The sequence below is a fragment of the Haemaphysalis longicornis genome, unplaced genomic scaffold, assembly GCF_048455015.1.
Source record: "Haemaphysalis longicornis isolate Haplotype H1 unplaced genomic scaffold, Haemaphysalis longicornis Haplotype H1 scaffold_1, whole genome shotgun sequence".
In the NCBI taxonomy this organism is placed as follows: Eukaryota; Metazoa; Arthropoda; class Arachnida; order Ixodida; family Ixodidae; genus Haemaphysalis; species Haemaphysalis longicornis.
Window position 1 is genome coordinate 112,656,492 of NW_027526203.1, and position 27,603 is coordinate 112,684,094.

General features: G+C 47.6%; 2 protein-coding genes across 2 annotated transcripts in view; both read left to right on the forward strand.

Annotated features, from left to right (window-relative positions):
- The window catches only part of LOC144179294 (uncharacterized), a 262,947-nt gene that overhangs the window by 187,386 nt on the left and 47,958 nt on the right, over positions 1-27,603 (forward strand). The gene's annotated exons all lie outside the window — the stretch shown is intronic.
- LOC144179286 (uncharacterized) lies at positions 19,934-21,033 on the forward strand. Its single transcript, XM_077707585.1, has one exon. It carries the CDS (start codon positions 19,980-19,982, stop codon positions 20,595-20,597), a length of 618 nt encoding a protein of 205 aa, XP_077563711.1. The 5' UTR covers positions 19,934-19,979; the 3' UTR covers positions 20,598-21,033.

Sequence of the window (27,603 nt, forward strand, 5' to 3'; positions counted from 1 at the left end):
CCTTGTTTAAATGCTGGTACTCTTCTGTGAAATTAGTGACCAAAACGTGAGATTGGCGTTGCTTAAAGTGCGCAATGCCTCTTGCGACGGAGACACCGCGGTCGAGAAGCAACCTTCGATCACTCTCTACGATAGCGTCGATGTCAGAAGCAGCATCCTCACAGTAGACGGCGATCATCAAGCTTGCGCGGGGTGGCAGGGTGATGTGATCGTCGGCGATCCTGACAGCAGCACGGTGATCGGGGTTCGGCTGCGGCGTCATGGAGTGATTGGAGGAAAATGTTATCGACTTGGTCTGCAGATCAATTATTGCGCCGTTGTCCGTCAAAAAGTCCATTCCGAGAATCACGTCGCGGGAGCAGTTAGGCAGAACGACGAACGCCGCAGGGTACGTTGTGCCGTCTATGGTGACGCGTGATGTGCACGTTCCACTTGGCGTCACGAGGTGGCCTCCTGCTGTGCGTATGTGCGGACCGTCCCATCTGGTCATAACTTTCTTCAGTTGAGACGCAAATGGTCCGCTCATTACCGAATAGTCAGCTCCCGTGTCTACGAGGGCGACTACGTCAAAGCCGTCGATGGACACCTTGACGTCAGATGCAGTCGTCCTCGAGTTGCGGGTTCGTCGGGGCGTCGTATCTCTGCTTGTACGTGTTGATGGTCGGGCACTGTGCATCGTCGTTGTCGTCGTCTTCTCAACGGACGTCTCGGTCAGGTCGGGTACGCGTCGCGCCGTGTAGCTGTCGTCGTGTTTGGGAGTCTCGTTAGGGCTAGGTCGGGTCGTCGGGATGAGGGCATGTCGTGAATGATGGTCTTCAGCGAGTCGCTGCGTCGTTGGAGGGTTTTCATTTTTCCGCCGTTGTGCAACTTTACCTCCCGAAGTTGCTGCTTTTAGTTTCCCCCGCGTGGGCTGGGGGACCTTCCACGTGAGAAGTCAGCAGTGCTGCGGCGGTTTGGTGACTGAGACGGGTAGGGCGACGGTGAACGGTTGAAGCGGGCTGGTCCTCGGTTGGTGTTGGAGAGGTATTCTTCGATCTCAGCAGGGCGCTGGCCGTATCGGGGGCGTGGGGCGTCGACGGAGAACCCTCGCAAACCGAGCCTCTTGTAGGGACAGCGACGGTAGATGTGGTCGGCCTCTCCGCAGTGGTAGCACAGCGGGCGATTATCGGGCGTTCGCCACACGTCGGTCTTCCTTGGCGTCTGGTATTGGTCTACAGGGCGTCGGGCGGGCGGCGTTGGACGGCGGTATGGCTCAGCCTCTTGACGACGGGTTGGAGCAGGGCGGGGTTGACGAACAGCCGAGGAGTAGGTCATGGCTTGTGGTTCGCGGGGTGCTTCCGACGGCGTAGAAGTTCCCAGTGCGTTTTGGACTTCTTCTCGGATTACGTCGGTCAGGGAAGCCACTTGAGGTTGCGGCGTCGTTGGAAAAAGCTTCCGAAGCTCCTCCCTGACCACTGCTCGGATGGTCTCTCGCAATGTATCGGAGCTTCCATTTGCAGCACCGATGGTCTCCGAGAACAGCGCGTTGACAGGGCGGTCGTACTGCCTGGTTCGAATTTCTAGCGTCTTCTCCATCGCGGCCGCCTCAGACGCGAATTCGGCCACTGTCTTCGGAGGGTTAAGGAATAGACAGGCAAAAAGCTCTTGCTTCACTCCTCGCATTAGAAACCTGAGCTTCTTTTCCTCGGTCATTTCAGGGTCCGCACGACGAAAAAGTCGCTTCATCTCCTCAACGAAAATCACGACTCCTTCGTTGGGGTGCTGCGTTCGAGTTTCAAGCAAAAGCGCAGCTCGCTCTTTTCTCACCACGGTAGTGAAGGTCTTAAGGAACTCCCTCTTGAATTGAGTCCAGTCGGTCAAAGAGCTCTCATGGTTCTCGAACCAAGTTCGAGCAGCATCTTCTAAGTAAAAGAAGACATGCCGGAAAGTTTCTTCATCGTCCCACCTGTTGAAGATGCGGACGCGCTCCAACTTCTCCAACCATTCTTCGGGGTCTTCAGCGGGGGCTCCCCGGAACGATGGCGGTTCTCGGGGCTGCTGCAGGATGATTGGCGACGTTGTTTCTTGCACCATGGTGTTGGTTGCAGCGTTCCTTCTCTTGGGCCCTTCTGGCAGAAGACCGAACTCGGGCGGTAAATCTTGCAGGCGGGGGCTGGCTCTTGTTGGACTGGCTTGGCGGCTTTTCGAGGTTGTAGAGGGCATGAAGGGTGCGTACCCAGCACCTCCACCAGATGTCACGAAGACAAGGACGATGCAGTGGTGTTGAATGAGAAACACGTTTATTGGAGCGAACTTGTGCTCCCCTAACAACTCAAAAGAATACAGAGGCGGCGAAGCAGCGGTCAACAAAGTGACTTGCACAGGCGAGTGTCGTCGAATCGAATGCCCCGGCGTCCGCACTGCAGGCTTTTTATCTTTTGGCGCGCGTGGTTCTCGAAACGTCGATTCGCATCGAGAACATAGTAGATCCAAGAAGATTATTCTGGGCTGTTCACGTTAGATCGGAATGCTCTCCCTATCACAACAGATAACACATGCGGCACAGAAAGAAAGAATGGAACACGCGCTTCCCTTGGCGCAGAGATAACACAGACCGGCGCAGCCGGGCGGTAAAAGCAAAACACAAATAAACAAACCCAATGTATGGTTCGCGGCAATATTATCTACTCCTCTCTCAACCCGGCGGCGTGGTCCTAGCGTGTATTTCCGGGCGTCGGTGGTTCAATCCCTGCTGGTGGCAAAGTTTTTTTCTTTTTTCTGGACTTTCAACAGTTCGTTTTTGGGGAGTATCGTAACGGACCACCAGGATGGGGGACTAACCGTTCGTCCCCTCGCAGTTAGTCCCCAAAGGGACTAATGATTGTGGCAGAGGCCGTTAGTCCCCCAAAGGACGAACTTTTAGTCCTTTTTGCCTAAGAGTGAAGTGAGTGGCAAACAACAAGCAAGTTGCATTAGGCTTAACCCTTCAAAGTTCTAAATGCGATATTAAGGTGTCGAGCAAGGTGCTCTTCACACTACGAGTGAGAATATGAGAGCGTTAAAATACCACATTAACCTGGATGTGAGGATGGCCGAAGTGACTATCACAGCATAGTGACAATGTCAACGATCAAGTTTCTAACTCAATTCTCTCTTTGGAAGTACACGCCGTTCATTATGACCAGTTCATGTATGCGTAAAAAAGGTGCCGAGATGAGCTCTCTCTTTGCTACTACGGCAAATTATTGCCTCCACGATTCTGTGACAAAGCGCAGACTTGAATGGTGATAACGTTGTCTCGACAATTTTGCTAAAGGAGGCTGGAAAGGCTGTTTAATGAACTTCTGAACAAAAATCCAAGTGAAACAATTTTTTTGTTTCTGAAGTCTCTTCTAGGTGATTGTAAATTAAACCAGGTTCAATTCTCCTTGCCACGCAGTGCTTGAAGCTGACATGATGTGTCTGTGCATGTTTTCAAGTGGTACCGTCAATATCATAGCAATTATTTTTTTCCTTCAAAACATGCATATAATTAGGCCTCAATAATGGCCGCGATGTCTTAATTAAGAAAGCATAGGGCACTAGATTTAAGGTTGTGCTCACATTCACATCAAACCCATTCAAACGATCTTCAAAAATGACACACTTTGGTATAGGCCACAAAAATTGAGACATGACAATAACGCATTATTGCCAATAATGCATGACAATAATGACAATAGCCAGTGCTTAAAAACATCCAAAAGTTTCATAGGTTGCTTGTCATGTTCGTGTGGCAATCATGCTTTGAGCGAACGAAACGCAGCAACTTGTTTCGCAGGTTAAAAGGGGGCGGACTGCACCACCGCCACGAACGGGAACGGTGCCCGAACAAGCGGCATTTATTTGGCTTCTGAAACTGAACTGTCAATGAATACACAAATATTGTCAGTTATGTTTGCTGCTTCTCGTATATAACCCATTCCGGCAGTCATACCGCTTCTTTGAGACGCACCGGTCTCCAGAACGAGGCTCACCTTGAGCCATGTAGCCAGCTATCTCAACCTAACAGAGATATCGAACATCCCCGTTCTCCCCGACGAAAGCCAACGTAGCTATGAGTGAAATGGCATGTGCGTCCGGAATGAAAATTATGTTGTGTAACAATACTGTGGCTGGATCTGTCTCAGGGCAGCTGATTAACACCTAAGGCCGATCGGCGAAGCGCTAGACGCGTACTCTGCCGCGTACAATTTAAGCCATGCCACGGACGGTTCTGTCCGCGGACTCAGCCCGCGTTATACGAAAGCACAGAGAAAATGAATGCGCTTTGACCCTGTCGCAGTGAAAAAAAGCTGCCCATGTTTTCAACGTAAGGGTCGGCACTGCCCCCTTCACACCAAAAAACGGCGAATAAAGGGCATACAGTTCGATACCAGCCCTCCAAGTTCTGGCTTAAAAACAAGAATCGCTAATCAAAGTATCTTTTCTCTAATATGCCAAGTTTCCAGCAGCGCGTTATCAAAAGGCAGTTATTGTTCTTTTTTTTCTCGAAATGCCCAATGCCACCGCTATGTTTCTGTTATTATATCAGCCCTTCGGTATCGAATGAATTTTGGCTTGCTGCCAGCATTCGTTCTGAAAATGCATTTCCATCATCAATACAGCAGTCAAGCTTGCCGTCACGCGAACATCTGCCGTCATTGCGCAGCGTGCCTGCCAAGTTTTTGGCAACACCTTTTCAAAAAGGTAGCTTTTGTAATTTTCTTGAAATGGTCAATGCCACCGCTATGTTTCTGTTATTACAAGCGCTTCGCTCTCATATGGGTTTTGGCTTTCTGCCATCATTCATTCAGAAAATGCCTTTCCATCATCAATGCAGCAGTCAAGCTTGCCGTGACGCCAACATCTGCCGCCATTGCTTCGCAAGCCTTCCAGCACGTCCAGCGTCCCCTTCCAGAAGCTTCGATTACAGTTTTTTACGTACATGGAGCTTTCCGAGGCGACCATCAAACGCAATCAACCTTGCCAGCAATGAATCTTGATGGTTGGTTGATGGAATTTTCAACAGGGCATCGTCATTGTGCGGCGAGATTGGCCTTTGCTGTTGGCCGCGCTATCAAATATCTCATCAGCCCCCACGTCTTTGAGCTGCTAAGACTCCCATTTAGACCGTCGCAAAGGCAGAGCCAATTCTCTCGACTCAGTTGCTCTGCGTACATCATTGCCTTCGCTGCGAGTCGTGCTTGTGGCGTTGTCTTTTCCATCTGCGGATCAGTCCTCTTCCAGCCTCCCATAGGTGAAGCAGCTTGGAATCTACGGTAGGCACTTGCGTGGTGGTCTTTACTTTCTGGGTCGTGAATCTCATGTCCTCCTGTACTCCCATGTCCCATTCCTGTATGCTTGTAATCTCGCTAGATAATTCTTGGGCTTCCCGGCGTTCACGAAATGTGTGCCAAACAGTGATTCTGGCCTCACCTAGGGGGGCTCGCTACTCGGGAGCTAGGATGACTGTGGATATTATATCATGGTCAGACCCTAGGTTGTCACTGGTGTTGGTTAAGCTGACCTCATTAATAGCCTTGACTAATGTGAGGTTAGGGCAAGTATCCCTGGTGACGCTGTTACCCATCCATGTGAGGACCAAGTGGTCAGTGACAAGGATGACGTCCTCTTCGCCCATGACAAGGCTGAGTTGCGTGCTTATTTTATTGGTGTAACCGTATCCCCACAGTGGGTAAGTGGCGTTGAAGTCGCCTGCAATGATGAGCGAGTTATCAGCCACTACTCGCACCGCCTCTTGAATTATTTGCTTTATCTCCACCTTTTTCCTATTGGGGCGACAGTACACGTTGAGAACGAACATTTCAGGGGATCAGTTCGGACGGCACTAAGATTTGTTCATGCTGGGTTAATGAATGCTGTATGGTTGTAAGTTCATTTTTGGTGAGTGCAGCTCAATTATTCATTTGGGGATCTCGGTGAGTCATGTAGCCCGGTAGTTTCACAGGCGCACTGGTTTCCTGGAGCGCAGTTACCTCTGGTAGAATACTGACGGTTGCTGTATACTGCTGCAGGGATCCGACTTTAGGTTTAATACTCCTGCAGTTCCACTGCCATATTGTTGTTCTTTGTTTCCACTTGTGGTTACGGGCCATTGTTACTACTGGAGAAACATTCCTGGGGACCTTCCGTGTTTGGTCTGTCGTAACGCTTCTCTCGAGGCCTGCTCTGCGACTTTTCAATCATCTCGATCCTTTTGTGCAAGGCACCTGATTCAGTGTACATTGAATCTACCAGTGCTGTTAGTGTGCCAAGCTGCTCTGTGATACTCGCGGTAGCGTGTTTCAGTGGCGCCTTGATTGTCTTGGTGATTATTTCAACTCTTTGTGTGTTTTCTTCCCTTGGCTCAATTTTAGGCTGTTCTGGTTCAACTGGAAGATCTTTCTGTACCACCATCTTTCTGCGTTTATTGTTGGTCTACGTAGTTATTGCTTCCTTGAGGGCAGCGAACTCCTCCTTAAGACTCCTCCGCTCTGCCTCAACTTTCGTGCATTCGGCCTCCACTCTTTCATTTTCTGCCTTGATATTAGTGCACTCGGCACACTAGGGTTGGCTAGGTGGGGGGGTATGAGCAGCGGGAGAAGCAATACCTGCCCAGCTCACCTGTCCTGCGTAGGATGTGCTCCGCTTTGCAGATCTGGGTCTGGAACGGGATGTTCCACGGGACGCATGACGGGAAGAGCTGCGTCCACGAGACCTGCTCCGCGAGGGCCTGGATTGCACGGACACGCTGCGGGTTTCACGATCCTTCGCCAGTGCTTTCTGGCACAAGAAGAAAAGCTCGCAAAACCTCTTGTGGCACCCTTTGTACGCAGTCAGGTGGTCTCCGTTGCATTAGGCACACTGCGTCTTGCAGACGTGCGCTGGTGCCAGATCCTGTGCCCCTCAGGAGTCACAAGCCCGAACGGCGGGGTTCGGGAACACATCGGCACGGTGTCCCAACACGTGGCACACACCACACACTGGCACAGTCTTCCTGTATAAGTAGGATTTCACTTCGACACCCATGTATTGCACATAAAAAGGTACCTTGAGTCCTTGGAAGGTGATCACCACAGTCCCGGCATTGCCGAGGTGGCGGCACGTCAAAAGCTCATGCCCCGGTGAGTAGAGGTTGTCGAGGACTTGCTGCATGCTGTAGTGCAGTTGTACGTCATCAATCACTCCCTTGACCGTGTCGGCGTGGACCAGTCCATAAATGTTGACTGGATGCGTTTTCATTTCAATGGTTAGCTCCCGGATTTGATTGAGGGCCCGCACTGCCTTCTGGTGAGGTGTGCTCACGGTGATGATGTTGAGTCGCTTATACTCTAATACGAATGTCTTCCTTCCGCCAGGAAAGTCTTCATTTATGTAGAATGGTTCCAGCTAGCTTGGCCGGGTTCAATTTGGTCAGAGATATAACTTCTTTGGGTCTAATCACGAGCTTGTAGTCGTCTTGCGGAAATGGGGGTGGCTGAGGCTTAGAGGTGGTTGCGCTATGTCCGACCGATGAATGAGTAGGGGTTACTGTTAACATAGTGCTGAGCACCTTTTGTTTGCGTCGCTGGGCTCGGCTGACTATTTCATCTTCGACATGGTAAAAAGCGCACTAGACGGGGACAGAAGAAAAGACAGTCACACGGGACGAGCGCTAAACATCAACTGAGGCTTTATTGGCAAGAAAGGCTCTATAAATAAACCGAAATGCGCAGAAACACTAAAAAGATACGTAAGGCGCAGCTTTCCCAGAAAATGTGATTGACGCTGTAGATAGGCTTTTTCTTTCGTGTGCAAAGCCAGCGGCGGAGTGCTTACGCATTCGTCATTTTCCTTGATAATACAGAACGCCTCGAAGATTTCTCTTTGTAGTTGTGTCCTAAAGCTGCACAGGACGCGTGTTTCCTGAAATTCAGGCGTGCAAGACCACCGCCGGCAGTGATCTGCCAAATGTTCACCCCCGTCAATGAGTTTACGGCTGCGCGGTGCTCTCTGACGCGTATTCACACGTGCCCTGACACAGGCTGTGGTGCTAAGGTTCTAAACGTCTTTAGGTATGTAGAAGACTACCTGGTTCTTTTGAAGGATGTGTGTGCTGAGGATTCGGCTGAACTCGTGAACCAAGTTCTAGGCATTTTTAATTCATGTGGCAAAGGGTTCAAATTCACCTTTGAGTTGTCTGAAGAGGGATGCCTTCAGTTCCTCGATTTAAGCATCCTTTTTCATGATGGTCAGGCGTGGTGGAAATACCATCTCCGGTCCGAAAAACCAGTCCTTAACTACGATTCGGCCCATTCCAAGATTGTGAAAAGGGGTATCGCCAAAAACTGCATGCGCGCTGCTGTCAAAAAGTCCTGTTCCCACCAAGTTTCATGTAGCCTTCAGCCCCAAGCTCGACGCCTGCGCAATGCCGGTTTTCCTGCAGAATTGATCATGATGTTTGGATGTTAATGGCGCAAGGCCAGCTAGGGCAAAGAGCGCCAAGAAAGTGGTTTGATGAATAGGGGACAACTAAAACTGGTTAGCGGGAACACGAATAAAATCAATTAAATACTATGAGAATGGCTGGTGTGAAGGGCCAGGATGAAGACCAAGGGTGGTTAAAAGATAAATAAGGTGGCTGGTGTATAGGACCAGGGGTAAAACTGGGTGGTATGAGATGAGCTGCAAGAAGTGAAGTTCTGGAAGAAACTTGAAGGTGCGCTGGACAGAAAACATGGCATCGCCTCCTAAGAAGTATGAGGGATGTAATGGAATATGTTGTCTGTAGAGTTCTCTGAAGTGTTTGCATCAGGTAATGTCGAGTGCCTTGCATTCAATGAGGATGTGCATCATGGATAGGCCCTCCCCACACCTGCTACATAGGGATCTTGGAGATCCCGTGAGCAGGTGCGAGTGCGTTACATGCGTATGGCCTATCCGTACTCAATGTGTCTGTTGTGTGAGTCAATAGTGTATTCTCCCAAGTGTGGTTTTATTACGTGTAGTTTGTTGTCGTCTGTTCGCTCCAATCTGCTTGCCAAGTTTTACGGAGTTGTCTGATGCGTGGTTTGAGGTCTGTGTAAGGTACTGTGGTTATGTCTACTGTGTTTCGAAGTGCAGCGTTGGCGGGCATTTCATCCGCCACTTCATATCCGCCAATGCCAGAGTGGCCTCGCACCCAACACACAGTCACCCCAAGGTTTGACGAATACGCTAGCATAAATGATTTGAGGACAAGATTAAACTTGGTTTTTCGATCACTTTCCTGATGACAATGCACCGACGACGCTCAGTGAATCTGTATAGATGGCGGATTTAGGAATATGATGTTCAACTATGTGACTTACAACCAGAAAAATGGCGTATGCTTCTCCAGTAAGAATACTTGTAATAACATTCATGGTTCTACATGCTTCAAAATTGGGTCCATGCGCAGCACAAGACACCGAAGTGAACGTTTTAGATGCATCACTGAAAAACTCGGCAGACCTGTATTTATCCTGCAGATACATGAAATGCTGCAAAATCCCACTTCTTGGCGTCTTGTTGTTATTGTATCGTACGAAAGACAGGTAACATAACACAGGACGAAGATGCCATGGTGCTACAAGATCAGTGTGAGATGATTTGAATGTGTCTAAAAAGGAGACCTCATGAATAGTCACCTCGTTCCTTACTATCTGCGAGAAGGGAAAGGAAATTGATGGGTGGTTTAAAAAGAGTTTAGTTGTGGATGTATCATTAAAACCGTTTTAAAGGGATGGTTATTTATTGATGAGATTTTGGAGGCATATAGAAGGTCAACAGAAGTTCGCTGGTACGCTAAGCACCATTTGTCGCACTCTGCTTAAAGACTGTTGACAGGACTCGTACGGAATGCCCCACAAGATAGGCGAAGCCCAAAGTAAAACACTGGGTCGAGCATTTTAAGTGCTGTTTTTGTGGCTGACCCATACACAACACTTCCGTAGTCCAACCGTGACATTACCAACGCGGCATAAAGGCGAAGCACAAGTTGTTTGTCTAAATGCATGAAATTGAGCAGCGCAGGGACGGGACTAAGAGTAGAGGCGACAAACACGGGCGACAAACACAGCGCCCGCGTTTGTCGCCTCTACTCTTAGTCCCGTCCCTGGGCTGTTCAATTTCATGCAATGAACCACCTAGCCCAGTTACAAACGCTCCTACAGTTGTTTGTCTACACCGTATGATTGGTGAGATAGGACTTTCAGAATATTCATTGTTTTTAGGCATTTTTGGTTGAGTCGTTTTATGTGAGGGATGAATGTGAGTTTCTCATACAACACCACACCCAAAAAACTTGTGTTCTTTTTTACTGGAATTGAATCACCATTGGGTTTTACGTAAGGATCAGGCAGGATGTCCCGCCTTTTTGAGAATACAACGCAGGTACTTTTAGAAGGATTAAGTTTAAATCCATTTTCTTCTGCCCAGTGAGAAAGTTTGTTTACCCCAAGCCGGACCTGACGTTCACAAATGGATATGTTACATGATTTGAAAGATATTTGAACGTCATCTATACACGCCAAGCACGATTGGATTGGATTGGAAAAACGTTTATTGTGCCTGCAGTTGAAGTCCAAGTTAAGACTTCAGACTTGGCCAGTGTCGTCCTCCCTGTCGCCACCAGGGTTAGAGGCCCCCGCCCGTTACCGGGCTGTGAAGACTCCTGCCTGGCCAACGCCACGATGACCCACTGGACGGCCACGAGTTGGAGGTCTTGGTTGACAGATTGCTTCGCCTCTTCAAAGGCGGGCGGAAGCCTTCCGGATGTAGAATCTTCTGGGAAGTTCAGACAGTCAGGGCGTGTCGCAACGCCCACGCGATACATCAAGCAGAAGATGGTTGGTGGCAGTGCCTTTCGGAGAGAGTTCATCTTTACTATAAACAAGGTCCAGCTCAAAACGCCACCTTGAGGCACACCATTTTCCTGCACGTGAACGTTTGAAAGTGTCGAACCGACTCTGACCCGAAATGTCCGTACGGTCAGGTAACTGGAAAGAGCGTTCAGCATGTTACCTTATATACCGAAGGATTTGAGGTCTTTGAGAACGCCGTAGCGCCATGCGGTATCGTATGCCTTTTCAATATAAAAAAATACTGTCATGCAGTATTGGCCATGGACGTAGGCATCTTTTATGTAGGACTCCAAAGCAACCAACTGATCATTGGTGAATCTCCCCGCCCTGAAGCCAGCCTGGCAGCTCTCGAGAAGACCATTGTACTCTAAGAAGTACATGAGTCTCCTGTTGATCATCTTCCCGAGAAGCTTGCACAGACAGCTGGTCAGAGCAATGGGTCGATAACTAGCGGGAGAGGATGGGTTCTTCCCTTCCTTAAAGAAGGCCACTACAATGGTCTTGGCAGGGACCTTGGACGCTGCCTTCGAAGCTGGCCTTGGACCTTGGAAGCTGCTCCGAAAGCCATATTTTGTTGTATAGGTGTAGAAGTGTCTGAAAAGTGTCTAGGTATAGGTGTTGTATCATGGTATATGTAATTTTATCTGCGCCTGGAGCTGAAGGTTTCAGAATCAGAATCAGAATCAGAATCAGAAAAAGAGTTTATTTGTTCGTTGATTATGTATACATGAGTGACAATACAGAATGAGGTCCCAGAGCCAAGGGCTGAAAGGGGACCTCCTGTGAGTAAGCGCTTAGTCAATGGTACATGAAATATTGGCAGTAGATCAAATAAATCAACAAAATTAACACATAGTCAAGGGTAACAGAAGACAGGTAGTTGCATATTGACAATTACAAGAGACAATGTGGTTACGGCTGTAGAAAAAATTCAAGACCTTTTTTAAATACATGCAACGACGAAGAGAGTTTAACGTTAGTTGGCAGGGAATTCCAAAACAAGGTGGTTTGCACGTAAGGTTTGCACGTGCTCAGGGCAGCCCTCAATTCATAGAGTGTGAATTCAGAGTTTTAAGAAGTTTTTGATTTGTCTTTGTCATGTAAGGGCTTTTTCTCTGCACATGTTTTGTGTTGCATGAAAGTGTTAGTTTAATGTGCTGAGCTGGACACGTGTTGGAAGTGTTGTCTGAGTGTGTTAGCATGGTCTACGAGTGTGTCCCCTGTAGTTCTTACAAGGGGCAGGCTGTGTGTTTGTTGTCCTTTGAGTGTTCGTATTCGTGTCCAGACTTTGTGTGTGTCCGTGTGTGAATTAATGGATGTCAAGAACGTGTGCCAACTCTCTGGTTTTGCCTCACGGGGCACACGTTTTCCGAACGCCTCGGCCCGTTTGAACAAAACGAGGTTACCCGACGTGGGGTACTGACGAAGGATACCCCACGCCTTGTTCTGAACCTCTCGCGACCGCCTACAGTCCTCATTCCACCACGGCCTCCTCTGGTTGCGCGGGGCACCAGAGGCGTGGGGAATGGACTTTTCGGCGGTGTCGAGGATGTGCGCCGTGAGGAGTTGGGTAGCTTTTTCAACGTGTAGGTATACAATGGATGTGTGGTGTAGTTGGGATGACTCTGTAAATGTATTCCAGTCAGCTCTTGCTTCATTGAACCTGTTCTTGGAAGATGGACTGCATGGGCATTTACCTATATATGTAAGTGAGGTGGCGAAGTGGTCACTACCATATGGGTCAGTGCCCACACCCCACTCGAGAAGAGGAAAGAGAACTGCGGAGCCAATAGCCAAGTCAAGATATGAGTGTGTGTTGCGTCCTATATTAACGTATGTGGGCTTATTTTTGTTGCAGAGGTATGCTCCTGAAGATGTAAGGAATTTCTCTATCAGGCGACCTCGGGCATCCGTGCGAGAAGAGCCCCAAAGAGAATTGTGTCCATTAAGGTCGCCTGTGAGGATGTATGGTTCGGGCAGCTGGTCGACCAGCGCCTCGAAGTTATGGCTCGAAAGTGCATGATCAGGAGGAATGTATATGGAGCATACCGTTATCAATCTATTGAATATTATTGTGCGAATTGCCACAGCCTCAAGGACAGTGTTCAAAGTGACAGGGTGGCATGCTATGGATTTCCGGGCAATTATGGCTACACCCCTAGAAGAGTGCGTGCAGCCATCCCTGTCCTTTCTGAAGACCATGTAACTATTTAAGAAATTTGTGTGTTTGGAATTTAAATGTGTTTCTTGTACAGAAATTACACTTGGCTGATTTGGAATCTCGTACACCTGTTCAATCTTATTCGTAAGGCCTCTGGAGTTTCACTGCACAATGTTTTCTTTTCCCATTATTAAATCTTCAGAGCTACGGGAGTGTGACTATTTATCTAAGGTCTTTCGGGGCTTGGACTCTTAGAAGGGGTTTTTTGACCTCCTCTACTGACCTGGACGTCGCAGCCCGTTCCTTCCGCTGCGATGAAAGCCGGAAGGGCTCGACGTCCATGTCGTCATCTAAAGGCAAGGGGGTGCCCAGCGGACTGGGCACCTTTGGTACTCTTTCGGGTGTTCTTTGCCTGCGCCGCGGCAGGGGTAGGAGGTGGAGCTTGGATGGGCGCTGCTGTGGGTCCTCGCGTCTCCATCTCCTCCGCGCCCTCAGGTGTCCCTAGGGGCGGTGGAGAGGAAACAGTCAGGGCGGCAGAGCTCCCAGCGGCGATCACAATCGCCACATACGCTGCAGTCGCCACACTGGGCGCTTCCTGACAACGCTGGACTACCGAAGGCAGTCCGGCAAGAGACGGGGCCCCCGCAGCCTCTACAGGTGTTGTAGAGGTAGTAGGTAACTGCTCAGCTGGGGGCTGGGACAGCAACACATAAGCAACAAGGCTGCACTGTGTCGCTGTACTGACCAAACGCCGCCCCAGCCCCCGGCGGGCAGCGTCTGCATAAGATGTGACCGAAAGCAGCCTGTGCTTTTGGCGTGCCTCGGCAAAGGTGATGTTTTCTGTTACTTTCATTTGTAGAATTTCTTTTTCTGCTTTGAATTTCGGTCTGGTTCGCGAATAAGCAGCGTGTGGGCAACTGCAATTCGGGCATTTCACTGTGCTGTTTCGACAGTCATCCGACGAATGGTCAGTCTGAACATCAGCTTTCCTCGACATGATAGAGTTCCATGGCCGTATCGTTGGCATTTAAAGCATCGCCTCGGATTAGGGACATATGGTCGTACATTGCAGCTTACGAAGCCCACTTTGACCTTTTCGGGTGCGGTTGTGAAATCAAATGTTAGGACAAGATGCTTTGTTTGGATTTCTTCATTTGCTCTACGGATTACAATTCGTTTGACAGAAGTTACTCCTTGAGGTTGATGTGCCTGAAGAAGTTCCACCTCTGTCTCAGACTGTAAGTCCTTTTCTGAGATTAGGCGTTGAGAGGAGTTGAGGGTTCTGTGTGGAGTCACAGTAACAGACAGGTCAGCCAACGTGGTCTGTTTCAGGAGGTTTTCGCTTTGATTTTCTCTTTTTACTTTAACAAATAGGTCAGTGGATGAAAGCTTCTTAGCATCATAGTCTGAACCGACAAAAGACTCAATGCATTTGGCCAAAAGAATGGCTGACTTCTTGCCAACAGGGGTGTCCCCTGTGGAATGAACTACAAGATATTTATAGAAATACTCTGCCTTCTCTTTAGCAAGTACTTCGGTGCGGCCTCTTTTGGGAGGCTGATCATTAGAGGGGGGGTTTGAGAAAATACCATGCGCTAGAGTATAAAGCAGGGGACGGCGGTACTTCCTTCGTCAGCTTTACCATGACAGCTGAAGAGGTCCCGGAGCTCCCTGCCTGGTAAACAGACAGGGAGCCCATCCACCGGAGGTTGACCTGGGCTCCGACGGCCACAGTTTGTGGTTTCTACCCTTCACCTTACAACACATCGCCACGGTTGCTTCCAGCTTATGTTTGGGGGCTCGGGGCCCGCGGAATCGCAATACCGTCACCAAGATTGCTGAAGGTGCCCCGGGCGGTGTTTCCTGCAGAATTGCTGGCTTCCATAGCTGTAAGCTTGATCAAAGATGTAAATTCAGGGAGCCAGGGTGTATCAACCTGAACGCCAGAAGGCGCGGCCTGTGGTCGCGCCATACCCGCACAACCTGTCCCACCGGCCCAAAAAAGGGGCGAGAAGGTGTGGCACTCAGGTTGTTTTTTCGGCGCCACGCAAGCTTGCACGTATGTGGAAAGCCGTGAACAACGAAGCTGGGAAGGCTGGCTGCACACCTAAGCCCACCACACGCTTCGTGGAATGTAAAGTAGGTGTGGTGTACAGGATTCCACTAGATTGTGGAAAATGCTACGTCGGACAGACTGGACGCTGCATTAATGAAAGATTGAGAGATCGCCGCGCTGCCGTAAACTCATTGGCGAGGGGTGGACATTTGGCAGATCACTGCCGCCGGTGCTCTTGCACGCCTGACTTTCAGGGAACACGCGTCCTGCGCAGCTTTAGTACGCAACTATAAAGAGAAATCTTCGAGGCGTTCTGTATTATCAAGGAAAATGACGAATGTGTAAGCACTGCGTCGCTGGCTTTGCACACATAAAAAAGCCTATCTATAGCGTCAATCACATTTTTTGTGAAAGCTGCGCCTTACGTATCTTTGTAGTGTTTCAGCGCATGTGTTTGTATGTATATAGCCTTCCTTGTCAATAAAGCCTCAGTTGATGTTTAGCGCTCGTCCCGTGTCACTATCGTTTCTTCTGTCCCCGTCTAGTGCGCTTTTTACCATGTCGAAGTCGTATCACAAACTAGCCCAAATTTTTGCGTTGAATGACTGTTTCAATCCATTACTCCTCTATGTTCATCGTGCTGGTATCTTCTTGCTCGTGGTTGTCTTCTATCGCTTTTTCGTCACTTCCTTGCTCTTGCCCAAAGCTTGAGGGTTGCTCCAAGCACCGAGGAGAGACAATATAATACGAGTTATGCACTGCAGAACGTCCCTAAGTGATTGTGCGATGCTGATGTGGACCAGTGCTTGTGATCGGCGCTTTTGCGTTGGAAACAAAGGGTTTCTGAAAAAGTAGTATATCTAACATCTTTTATGTGGTACTAGTTATTCAGCAGTCAGTTTCAAATTGAAATCCTAAATTTTAGGTGTTTAACGAGCCGAAAGGACACGTAGGCTGAGGCCCCCCGTAGTTGAAAGCTCCGGAGTAATTTTGACCATAAGGGGATCTTCAACGTGCGCTGAAATCTCGACACGAGCGCGTTCTCGCTTCCATAAGAAAAGCAGGCACCGCGGACAGGATCGAACGCGCTTCTTCGGCTGAGCAGCACAACACCTAAGCCACTGAGCCACCACGGCGGTTAACACAGATTTTTATTTCAAACACACTGTTAAGCCGAAAGAGTTTCTTATTGATGCTGAGTTGTTCTTGTGCATAAAGACATGCCCTTTAATTTTTCGTTGATGCATTCCATAACGTTTTGGCGCATGCTTAAAGGGGTCATGAAGACAAAAAAATCCCGGGGCATCTCCAGTAGCGTGAAACCTGGGGAGGGGAGATGAAACCGTTGGGGTGCGGAGGTGTACAGCTTTGCTGTTAAAGTCTCGTGTCTTTGAAACCCGAGGCGTTCTAGAGCGAGATGTAAACGAGTGTCCAGGTATTTTTTAGTGCGCGTTACGAAGCGTTATAGCACGAGGCGTAAACGGGTGTCCCGGTGTTTTTTTGCTACGCGTTACGAAGTGTTCCGGCGCGAATCGTAAACGAGTGTCCCGGTGTGTTTTAAATGCGAATGCATTTCTTAGTCGGGGGTTGTCGTGCGTTGGCCGACGTGCGCCTAGCAACAGCTGTGGCGCGTGGCGCGCCTAGCAACCGGAGCAGGTGGTAGCTCGGGCGGGAGTAGCGGAGGGCAAGGGGAGAGGAGGAGCGCGCACGGCGTGTGAGGGCGCTCGCATCGCGGAGCTCGGGCGGGGTAGCGGAGAGTGAGTGGAGAGGAGGAGCGCGCTCGGGCTTGTGAGGGCGCTCGCATCGCGGAGCTCGGCGGAGAGAGCTCGCGCGCTTAAATGCGAATGCATTTCTTAGTCGGGGGTTGTCGTGCGTTGGCCGGCGTGCGCCTAGCAACAGCTGTGGCGCGCCTAGCAACCGGAGCAGGTGGTAGCTCGGGCGGGAGTAGCGGAGGGCAAGGGGAGAGGAGGAGCGCGCTCGGCGTGTGAGGGCGCTCGCATCGCGGAGCTCCGGCGGAATAGCGGAGAGTGAGTAGAGAGGAGGAGCGCGCTCGGGCTTGTGAGGGCGCTCGCATCGCGGAGCTCGGCGGAGAGAGCTCGCGCGCGGGGCGGGCGTGTTGCGCGGGTCTCTCTCTCCTCTCCGCGTACCCTTTCTCCGCTCGCTGCGCTCGGAAATATATATATAAATGCAGTGGAGCGCGCGCCTCTCTCCGTGACTGCTTGCCGCAGCGCACTCATCGGTGCACCCAATGCATTCGCATTTCCGCACAATCCCCTTCGGGGAGGTGGGGGGAGTTTTTTTTAGTACGCGTTACGTTCTTGCGCGATGTGTAAACAATTGTCCCGGTGATTTAGTACCATGACTACATGAGACGACGACGACGACGACAAGAGACGCCAACAGCCCCAGCCCGAAGGGGCTTGCCTCTATTCAAGTTTCCTTCATTAGAAAGAGCACTATGCCCCGATAACAATTGTAGAAATTTTATCACAAATTAAAAAAATAATATGGATAGAAATAATAGGGAAAGATAATAGGATAAAGCAGACGAAGCAGTCTCTCCTCCCCGGCCACTTTCCCGCGATTTCTCTGTAACGTCACCGAGAAACATTACTGAGCGGTCCTAGTGAGGCCTCTAGTAGCGCTTGATGGTATGACTTGAATGCTAGCACTCAGATAACACACTGAAAACTATGTTTCAAATGCTGGCCCATATTAAGTCACTCACGCACGAAATTTGAAAGTGTTTGAATATTTATGGTTGTTTTCTTCTGTTAGCAAACGTTTTTAGTGATTGGAACCAAGCTCAGTGAGTTACGAAAGGTTAGTTCTGTCAAATTAAACTAAGTTGTATTTTTTCTTCTTGGTCACTTTAAACAAGCGGCTCCAACTTCAGTCCTCTTCGCACACTTCTCTTGAAGGCATGAAAACTGTTCGTGGGAAAGCTTGGCCTCATTAACGGAAAGCAGCTTATCATATTACCTCTTGTACCCCAGTTACTATGTCATCGCATATGCGGACAGCAACCCTTTCATATAATAGTCTCACCAATTGATCAGTCGCTACCGCCTTCGTGGCACCCCGATGAAGTATAACGTCTAGCAAACCGGGCTTTACTGGCCCAAACCCAAGCCACAATCCTGGTACACAATTCTGTTAGAATTCTTTCACAACCTTTCGCAATTCTTTGAAGAGGATGTAATTATTTCCCCATCATAAGCAAGTGGTAATGTTTCGACAAATTCGAACAGTAACAAAGGCACACACAGCGCTAGTGCTCGTTCAGGTCAATCTGTACAGTATAAGATAAATTTAATAATCATATGTGCGCTTGATCCCTTGCTGTGTGGCTTGTCCCCTATAGACCTCGCTGCGTTCTTCTAAGATGTGCTAACTCAGGCCTTCATGACTATGCAGATTCTCTGTAAGAACTTTTTGTGCATAATTCTCATGTATTTCCGTGCTAAAATGTAAGTACGCTGTTAAATTATACCAGACGCCCCGGCAAGAAGGTGATTACAAATTGAGATTAATTAGGGGGGGGGGGGAGACCCATGCAACTTTTACCCACGATATATTACTGTGTGGACTGCGACGTGCCGTGCATTGCGACATGTGCCGCTCTGCAGCTGAAAGATACGGTTCCGCCTTCAACAATAGTTCCATTTTCCGTATCTGATGCGTTTGGGAAAACGTCCAATAGTGTTCATCACTCCCACACCGCAATAACGGACAATTCCTGCACAACTAGATACAAATGAAAACCTGGCTATTTGGTTCTCCTGCACTCTTATGGCGGTTGTTCACACAGGGCTGAAGAAATAATGAGCCTATAACGGCCAGCTAAATTCACCGCATGCAAAAATTTTACCCCGGTGTCATTGTTTCCCATTGACGAGAACATTTAAAGAACACAGACATAGCGCACCTGGGCAAATTTTTCTCCAACTTCGAAGTTTCCTTTTAGAAACTGCAGCTTTCTGTTGTATCGGTATGGCTACACTTCAGGTGGATGTCAAATTATTTTTCAGAAACTTGGTCCAGCTCGGAGTGCGGCCCTGAACTGACAGGCAGGGACTTTATGCAGCATTGCTCTAAAGCCAGGCCTGGCGCAGAGCGTTGGTATTAGTCACGAACGAATCTCCCCATTAACTCCAGCTGACCGATTTCTCGGTAATATATGGTGGCCAACTGGGGGCTTCAACACGGAAAGGTTAGTCTGTGCCAACCTTTCGTCTAATAGTGATCTACGAGCGGTTTAAATGCCCCAACTAGTGTACTGAAGCAAATTATACAGCTCTTCGTCAGACCCCGAGATTGGATACGATCCCAGTTATACAGCGTGGCAGCACTGATTATGATCACTGATTAGATCACATCGGAGCAGTCCAGGCAGCCGCTGGGCTGAATCGCTACTAAAACCACTGCATTTTTTTCGCAGCCGGAATCTTCAGCGGCACAGCCTTTGAACAGTCATGGCCCCTTCATCGTAGCATCGCAAACGTGCCGGCAGCAGAGAAATCGGCATCCGAGCGACGACAGCGCCTGCGCAGCCAGAGAGACACGGACGTCACGGCATGAACGGCTACATAAGGGCTTGCTGACCAGGAAGGGCCATCACATCGGAGCAGTCCAGGCAGCCGCTGGGCGGAATCGCTACTAAAACCACTGCATTTTTTTCGCAGGTACGTGCAAAGGCTATCGCAGCCATTAAGTTATACATTGGCTACTGGACTGCTCCAAGTGTGTGCTAGAAATGGGCGACAGACAACCCTCCACGATTAAAGAGCTTTGTAAGGCACTCGCGGACATGGCTGAGAAGTTTCAAAAAGGTCAGGGCGAATTAAAAGCAGATCTTACTAAGGTTTTTGAAACTGAACTTGGCGCTGTGAAAAAAGGCATGGATTTCATTAACAAGATGTTTGAGGAATTCAAAACCGAAATTACAGACGTCAGGAACGAACTTGCTGATGCTAGGGCAGAACAGCAGGCGGTGAGGATAGAAACCAGCCGCCTCATGAAAGAGCTGAACGAAACGAAGAAGGAGCTCATTGATCTGCAGCAATACAGCCGCCGGGAAAACCTGGAGATAAAGGGAATACCGGAAGTTCAGAATGAGGATCTTCTGGCCACAACTACAGCCATCTCCGCCTGTCTCAAGGTTCCGGTCAAAGAATCGGATATTGATGTTGTTCATCGTGTGCCTACCAAAGATAAAACTAAATCCAACATCATTGTCAAATTTACATCACGTGCAGCAAGGGACAAAATACTAAAGGAAGCAAAAAAATTACGGTTGAACACATCCAACTTGGGTCTCCCTGGAACAGAACCAATATATATAAATGAGCATCTCTGTCCTGCAAAAAAGGTTCTTCTAGGGTGTGCTCTGAAGGCGAAACGCGATAAAAATTGGAAGTTCACGTGGGTGGCAGATGGAAAAATCCTGATGCGCAGAACGGATAACTCCAGGGCCGTTCACATTTCATGCATGGATGATCTTGCTCAAGTGGTATAAGAACCATTCAACTGATACGAAGTGAAAGTCGGAATATGGCTTACACCACAGCTCAAATTGAACATATGCGACTTGAGCATGGTTATCTGACCGTTTTGCACTGTAACGTACGTAGCATACGAAAGAATTTGGACACTTTGATTGCTTATGTGTCTAAATTTACGTTCAGCTTCGATATAATCGCGGTTACGGAAACTTGGCTTAGAGAGGGCGAGACAGCAGAAATTCCCGGTTACTATATGCATTCCCAACCTAGAAAATGTTCGGCACGTGGAGGGGGCGTAGCGCTGTTTCTAAGACGGAATGTAGATAGCTACTATCTCAACGAATGCACGTTTACTAAAGACGCAATTGAATCCCTTTTTGTTCGCATCAAAGGCGGTATCACTGTCGGTGTTATCTACCGTCCTCCAAACTCAAGCAAAAGCGATTTCATTTCGGCCATGGAAAGTATTTTGTTATCTACTACAACATCGAATGATTCTTTAATTATTTGTGGTGATTTTAATATTGATTTGTCAAAGGATGATTGCCCCGATTATACATATTTGCTACCTTCATTTCACGTCCAAAATGTTATCGCAGAACCTACACGAATAACCAATAACTCGGCCACTTTAATTGATCACATACTATGCAACATTGATATGAATGTATCTGCTGGTGTATGGGATGTTGCTATCGCTGACCATTGCCCAACGTTTGTGTTTTTGCCCCAAAAATACCAGAATTCCGTGTCTGATGTTCCCGTGAAACGGAAAACTCGAGTAGATTATGATCTCGTAAGAACGTTACTGAATTCTGTCTCTTTTGAAGACATGTATGATGAGGACGTACAGATAGAATGTGAAACCTTTGTGCAAAGCATTACAAGGGCAATTGAACAATCAACGCGTCAGTGTTCCCGACATAATTACCAACAAGCAATTTGTCCTTGGTTGAGTACTGCTATACTTGACGTGCTCAAAAAAAAAAAAAGGATTCATATTACCGAAGATGGAAGAATAATAAAACAAATGACTACTACCATAGTCAATTTAAGTATTACCGGAATAAGTCGGTCGCAATGATGAGGAAGTCAAAAAAACAATATTACACAGATCTTATCGCTCGTCAAGGGGGTGATAATAGGAAGGTCTGGAGAATTGTAAATGATGTTATCGGAACGAGCCGGAAAGATACTATTGCACCCGACAACCCCTCTACTGATGTCTGTAATTATTTCAATACCTATTTCACCAACATAGGTAAAATTGATAGCAACGGACCTATCGCAGACGAAGCTGAAGATTTTCCAATGACCAATAATGTTTTCAATATTAATACAGTAACGCAGGGAGATATAATAAATATCGTAAACCAGCTATCGGAGAATAAAGCTGTCGGTTATGACGCAATACAAGCGAAAGTAGTGAAACAAAACATTGACATTCTGTCGGTTCCCCTTCATCATATAATTAATCATGCAATTAACTCCGGTTCTTATCCAAATGTACTTAAAATTGCACGAGTTGTTCCAGTTTATAAGACTGGAGATCCGAACAATCCAAATAGTTACAGACCAATATCTGTGTTAAGCGTAATTAATACCATTTTCGAGAAATTAATATCTATACAGCTTAAAAAATATCTCCAGGAAAATCAAGTAATTTGCCCGCAGCAGCATGGGTTTGTTCCCAACAGGACTACTTCCTCGGCCGTTGTAACACTTGCTCAAGTTATAAACAGCGCTCTTCACAAAAATCAGTTGGCAATAGGAGTGTTTTTGGACATTAAGAAAGCTTTTGACTCGGTTAATCATTCAATTCTAATAAATAAACTGGAAAAATATGGTATAATTGGCAACTCCCTTAAATTCTTTGCGAGCTATCTTTCATCTAGAAAACAGAAAGTGGTAATCGATAATCACCATTCTTCATACAGTGACTTAACATGTGGTGTTCCGCAAGGATCAGTTTTAGGTCCTATTTTATTTTCCTTGTATGTAAATGATCTCCCACTCGCAATACAGAACTCCAAAATACTAATGTATGCGGATGACACCGCAATTATATTTTGCGGTGATTCTCTATCTGAAATGCAAGATACCATACTAGCTGAAATGGACAGTATCTACTCATGGTTTTTGAAAAGTAAGTTAACCATAAACACCGACAAAACTAAATGTGTCATCTTTCACTCGAGGAGAAAAGTAATTGATAATAGTTCTTTTAGTGTGTATATAAACGACAAACCAATTGAGAATGTAACTTCCTTCAAATATCTGGGTGTTGTCTTTGATTCACACCTACATTGGAAAGAACAAATACAAAAGGTGTGTAAAAAACTTGCGTTTAGTTGTTTCACGTTAACCAAAGCGCGGTCTTTCTTCCCATGTAGTATGTTACGATCTTTATACTTCACTTTATTTCAGTGCCACATTATTTATTGTACGGAAGCCTGGGGGCTTACCTATGAAACATTTTTTACGCCGTTATATCGATTACAACGACGAGCACTAAGAATAATATCATTTTCTGCATTCAACCGTCCTGTAAATACAATTTTTAAGGAATTTCGTGTACTTTCTTTTTCAACTATTCGGGAATACAAAATATCTCTTTTAGTAAACACAATTATAAACCATAACTTTCCTGTACCCTTAGCACGTTTTTCTATCCCTGTTCGGAGCACTAGGCAAGCATCCAACGCCAACTTCAACTTGCCAATGTGTCATAACGTTTATGGCGAAAGGCTTATTGAATTCTACGGTGCCAAAGTGTGGAACGATGTACCTATTCAGGTGAAAACTGCGAGGAACTTCAAATTGTCTTGCAAGATGTTTTATTTGGATAAACAGAATGTAGTTTAATGATGCGATTGTGATTATGGTGGATGTTTATACTGTTTTGTGTTTCATTTATTCTTTGCCTATTTTGTTCATTTTCTTTATCTTCGAAACTTGGTGGATACCTGCGACTCATTTGTATGTGTATTTTTGTATTGGACCGGAAACTAGCCTCCTGGCTATCGGTCCAAATAGTCTGTAAACCTTTTTCCTGTCTTGTGATAATAAAGCTCTTGATTGATTGATTGATTGATTGATTGATTGATTGATTGATTGATTGATTGATTGATTGATTGATTGATTGATTGATTGATTGATTGATTGATTGATTGATTGATGATGTGGCAGGTTTTATCTGAAATGGCGGTGCTCGACAGTTTGTTCATACGCTCTTCGAACCAAATCCACGCTGTTCCCTTCTGGTGAAAAATCACCTTCGCCAGCAGCAACGTTTTACCCCTACCGAAGGGATTGCTGGCGGGCTCGTACACATTAGCCCAAACGTGGACGCCTACGCTGTGCGTCCCGAAGAATGTACCGCGGTCGCAGGGATGGGTGGCATAACATTACCAGGTTTGAGGGAAGAATCGAGTGACAACTCGGAAGCTCCGTGGCGCCAAGCCTACCCATCAGCCTGCGCTAAGGTATGCCGTGGCATAGAGAAGAGCGCGTACCGCGGTCGCCAGAATTAATGCGTTAACCACCCACTCCACGTGCCTTACGGCCGCAGACGGTGCAGTTCGACTGTGTAGGAGAAGCGTTGAAGCGCGAAACCCCATCGAGATATAATTACTGCGCTGATGGCTAACACTGATTGTCCTGGGAAAAGAACAATATTATCACGACAAGCCGCCTCGTCACCCCGCGGCGTGGCGCAGGTCGCTGTTAGCGCGGCTCATTTACAGCAACGAGCCGCCTCGCACACGAGCAGAACGCGAGATGCAGTCTCGGCAATCTGCGGGCGGCCGCCGCCATCCATCAAGATCAAGAGATGGTGGGCAGAGGAGGAGCCCGACGCAGCAGCGAGCAGCAACAACACGCGTCGCGGTGCAACGGGTCATCATCACCACTGCCGCCAGCGACATCTTCTCGCGAGCGCAGTTGCGACCGAGGCGGCTTTTTCTCGCCCGGACCCTTTTTTTTTCTCTCGCTTTTGTGCCTTTGAGCCGGAACAGTTGTCGACATTTGACGGGCGCCATAAGTGTTTTCCGAGTTCTGTAAATGACTTTTCCATTAGTTGGTTGCTCGCCATTCCGGGAGAGCTATACGTTTCTTTGTCTCGCCTCGAATCACTCCGGCAAAGCAGGCACACACGCTGGAACGCCCCACGTGCTGGCTAATCAACTCTGGAAACGAAAGTTGCCAGAGCCTGCGGTGAGTGGCGTAGGAAAATGGAAGCAATATGCCTCGGAAGCGCCAATAGCAGACAAATATTTACGTTGCTCCTGAAAGGTGCCACGTTGACAGAATACAAGTTAGGAACGTTTGAAAGATTGCCAAGTTCGAAGAAATATCTCATTATTCATTTCCAAGATACTGCCGACCCTGAACACAAGATACTTGTAGAAATAGGCGGTACCAGAGCCACATGGCATCAAATAGATGGAAATGTAAATGAAAAGTTTTCCAGGGCAGTCATTATATATAATAGAGCACTGTTCGTACAAAAATAGTGGACAACAAGCCGCAAAAGAAATACAAAATGGCAGAAAAAAGAAGGTAGGAAATGCTCCCTTACGAGTGCCAAGACAACAAGCGAAGTGCGAAGTCAGCCAGTTACGAAGCTGCAATCTTGACAGGGGTGCAGAACAACGATCGTAGAAACAACCAATTCTCAGTTTCGATCATGACATTTTTACTCAGAACTTTTAACAATTCATCTAGACTGTAAGGAAAACAAAAACGGAGCGACTCACCCGGCAATTTCTGACACTGCTCTCATGGTGTCACAGGGGATAGTTTGTTTCATTTCCGAACGTCCATAAAAGCTACCGCCAGAAAGTGACTGTATGGTTGCAATATGGCGCCTCTCGCTCAATGTATTTATGCAACAGCAGTTCGATAGAAGGGTCTATGCGCACAGATGATAAACATCACGCGAGTAGTCAGAATGCGCTCTTCCCTCGGTTGAGACAGCGACCTATAGGGAAAGCACGAAAACTGACAAATGGGGTGGCGCTTTGTCGCTTGGAAACAAGGCAGCACTTTGGCCTTTTTCCAGGCCGTATCGGACGGCGCCGCTTGAATGCTAGCGTGGAGCTATCAGAATGATAACCCTGTTTTGGTACATCACCAATAACGGCTGGTTCTTTATAAAAGCTGGTTTTTTAAAAGGCTGGTTCTTCATAAAGTAAAATTAGAATGTATGCTGTATGTTTTATATGTTGTTGTAGTCGTCGTCATCATTGTCGTATCGGCCGACCGCTGCTTTGCATGCCTGAATACATTCTAAGTCAATCTCTCGCTTCGCATTTTCCTACTTTCTCCCTCCATAAGAGACCATTGCCTAAACGGAGGGATGAAGTCAGAAGATTCGAGGCAAACATTGGGCTAGGGCCTCGCAAAACGGAAAGGGTGGAGGACCATGGGAGAGGCCTTCGTCCTGCAGTGGGCATAGATCAGATGATGATGATGATGATGAGTAAGATAATGATTGGGTTTATGGTACTCCTCCGCGTCTAGTCCCGTCTCTTCGCAGCCATGGTGTAACTGGGATGGTGCACATGTTGTTAGTTCTCCACATTATATTGCCCGCCCAAGTCCACCTCTTCCCCTTAATTTGAGCTATAATAACCGCCATGGTGGCTCAAGGGATATGTCGTTGTGCTGCTGAGCCAAAGGACGCGGGTTCGATTCCCGGTGCGGCGGCCGCTTTTCGGATGGAGGCGAAAAGCGAAAACGCCCGTGTGTTCAAGATTTCGGCGCACTTCAAAGATCCCCAGGTGGTCAGAATTAATCCGGAGCCCTCTACTACGGCGCGCGTCATCGCCTGCGTTGCGTCGGTGCGCTAAACCCCCACAATCAATCAACCAATCAATCAATCAATCAATCAATCAATCAATCAATCAATCAATCAATCAATCAATCAATCAATCAATCAATCAATCAATCAATCAATCAATCAATCAATCAATCAATCAATCAATCAATCAATCAATCAATCACTCAGTCAATCAATCAATCAATCGCGTGATGATGCCTTTCACCCAAGTTTTCCGTGATCAAAGACGCTCGTTTTCTATCCTAAAGGGCCAGACACATGTGCGGAGAGCGACGCGTTTCAGCACGCGTTATTTCCCTCTCCGAAACCAATCATGTAGCCTTCATGCGTTCTCCTGACCACCGCCGGACTGGCTTCCGGGGAGGAAAAACAAAACTCCCCACATGTCTGGCCCTTTGGTCGTCATTCGGTAACTATCATGCTTCTTCCCCTGGCTCGTTAGACGGAACATAGTTTTCTTTCATTCTCTTTAGTAAGGTGCCACAGTCTCGCTTGTTGAGTCATCCCCGGCAGTGCTTGTTGTTCGCACACCGTTCCTTTGAATGACACCGGTGGCACACTGTTCATTATTTCAGAGTGCTTGGCGAATGCCCCAACCCCTTAGTCCTACGTTAGAATTCTTTATCGCGGTTGAGATGAGCACTGACCAACTGGTTACATAAATCCACCTCTTCATGTATTCCACTACCTAAGCTAAAACTGCCACTTTCTGCCCATCTCTTGGACATTACTTTAGGTTTATTCAAATTTATCTTTTACACTGCTACAACTTTTCGAGCGCAGTTCCTGAAGCAGTTTGCAAGTGTTCTCCAATCTCACTGGACAAGATACTACCGTCGACTGAAATATTCGCCGTTTATTCGTATCCCTGGCTTCTCCCAATATAGAGTCCTAAATACCCCGTAAATACCCCTCCGGTCTGGTCTTCATGGTCCCTTTATTTATTTATTTTCTATCTCTACAATACTACTGATTCCATTTAAGGTGTCGTAGCAGGGTGGAAACCAAAGTGTGATGCATGCCACAATAAAACAAACAAAAGAGGAGGCATAACAGAAGCAAGAAAAAGAAGACTTAACTGAGTGCCAATTCACAGTGGCGCGCGGATAAAATCTGCCGAAGGGCACAACAAACAAACAAAAAAACAATACACACATCGGACACATACCGCAAAAAGA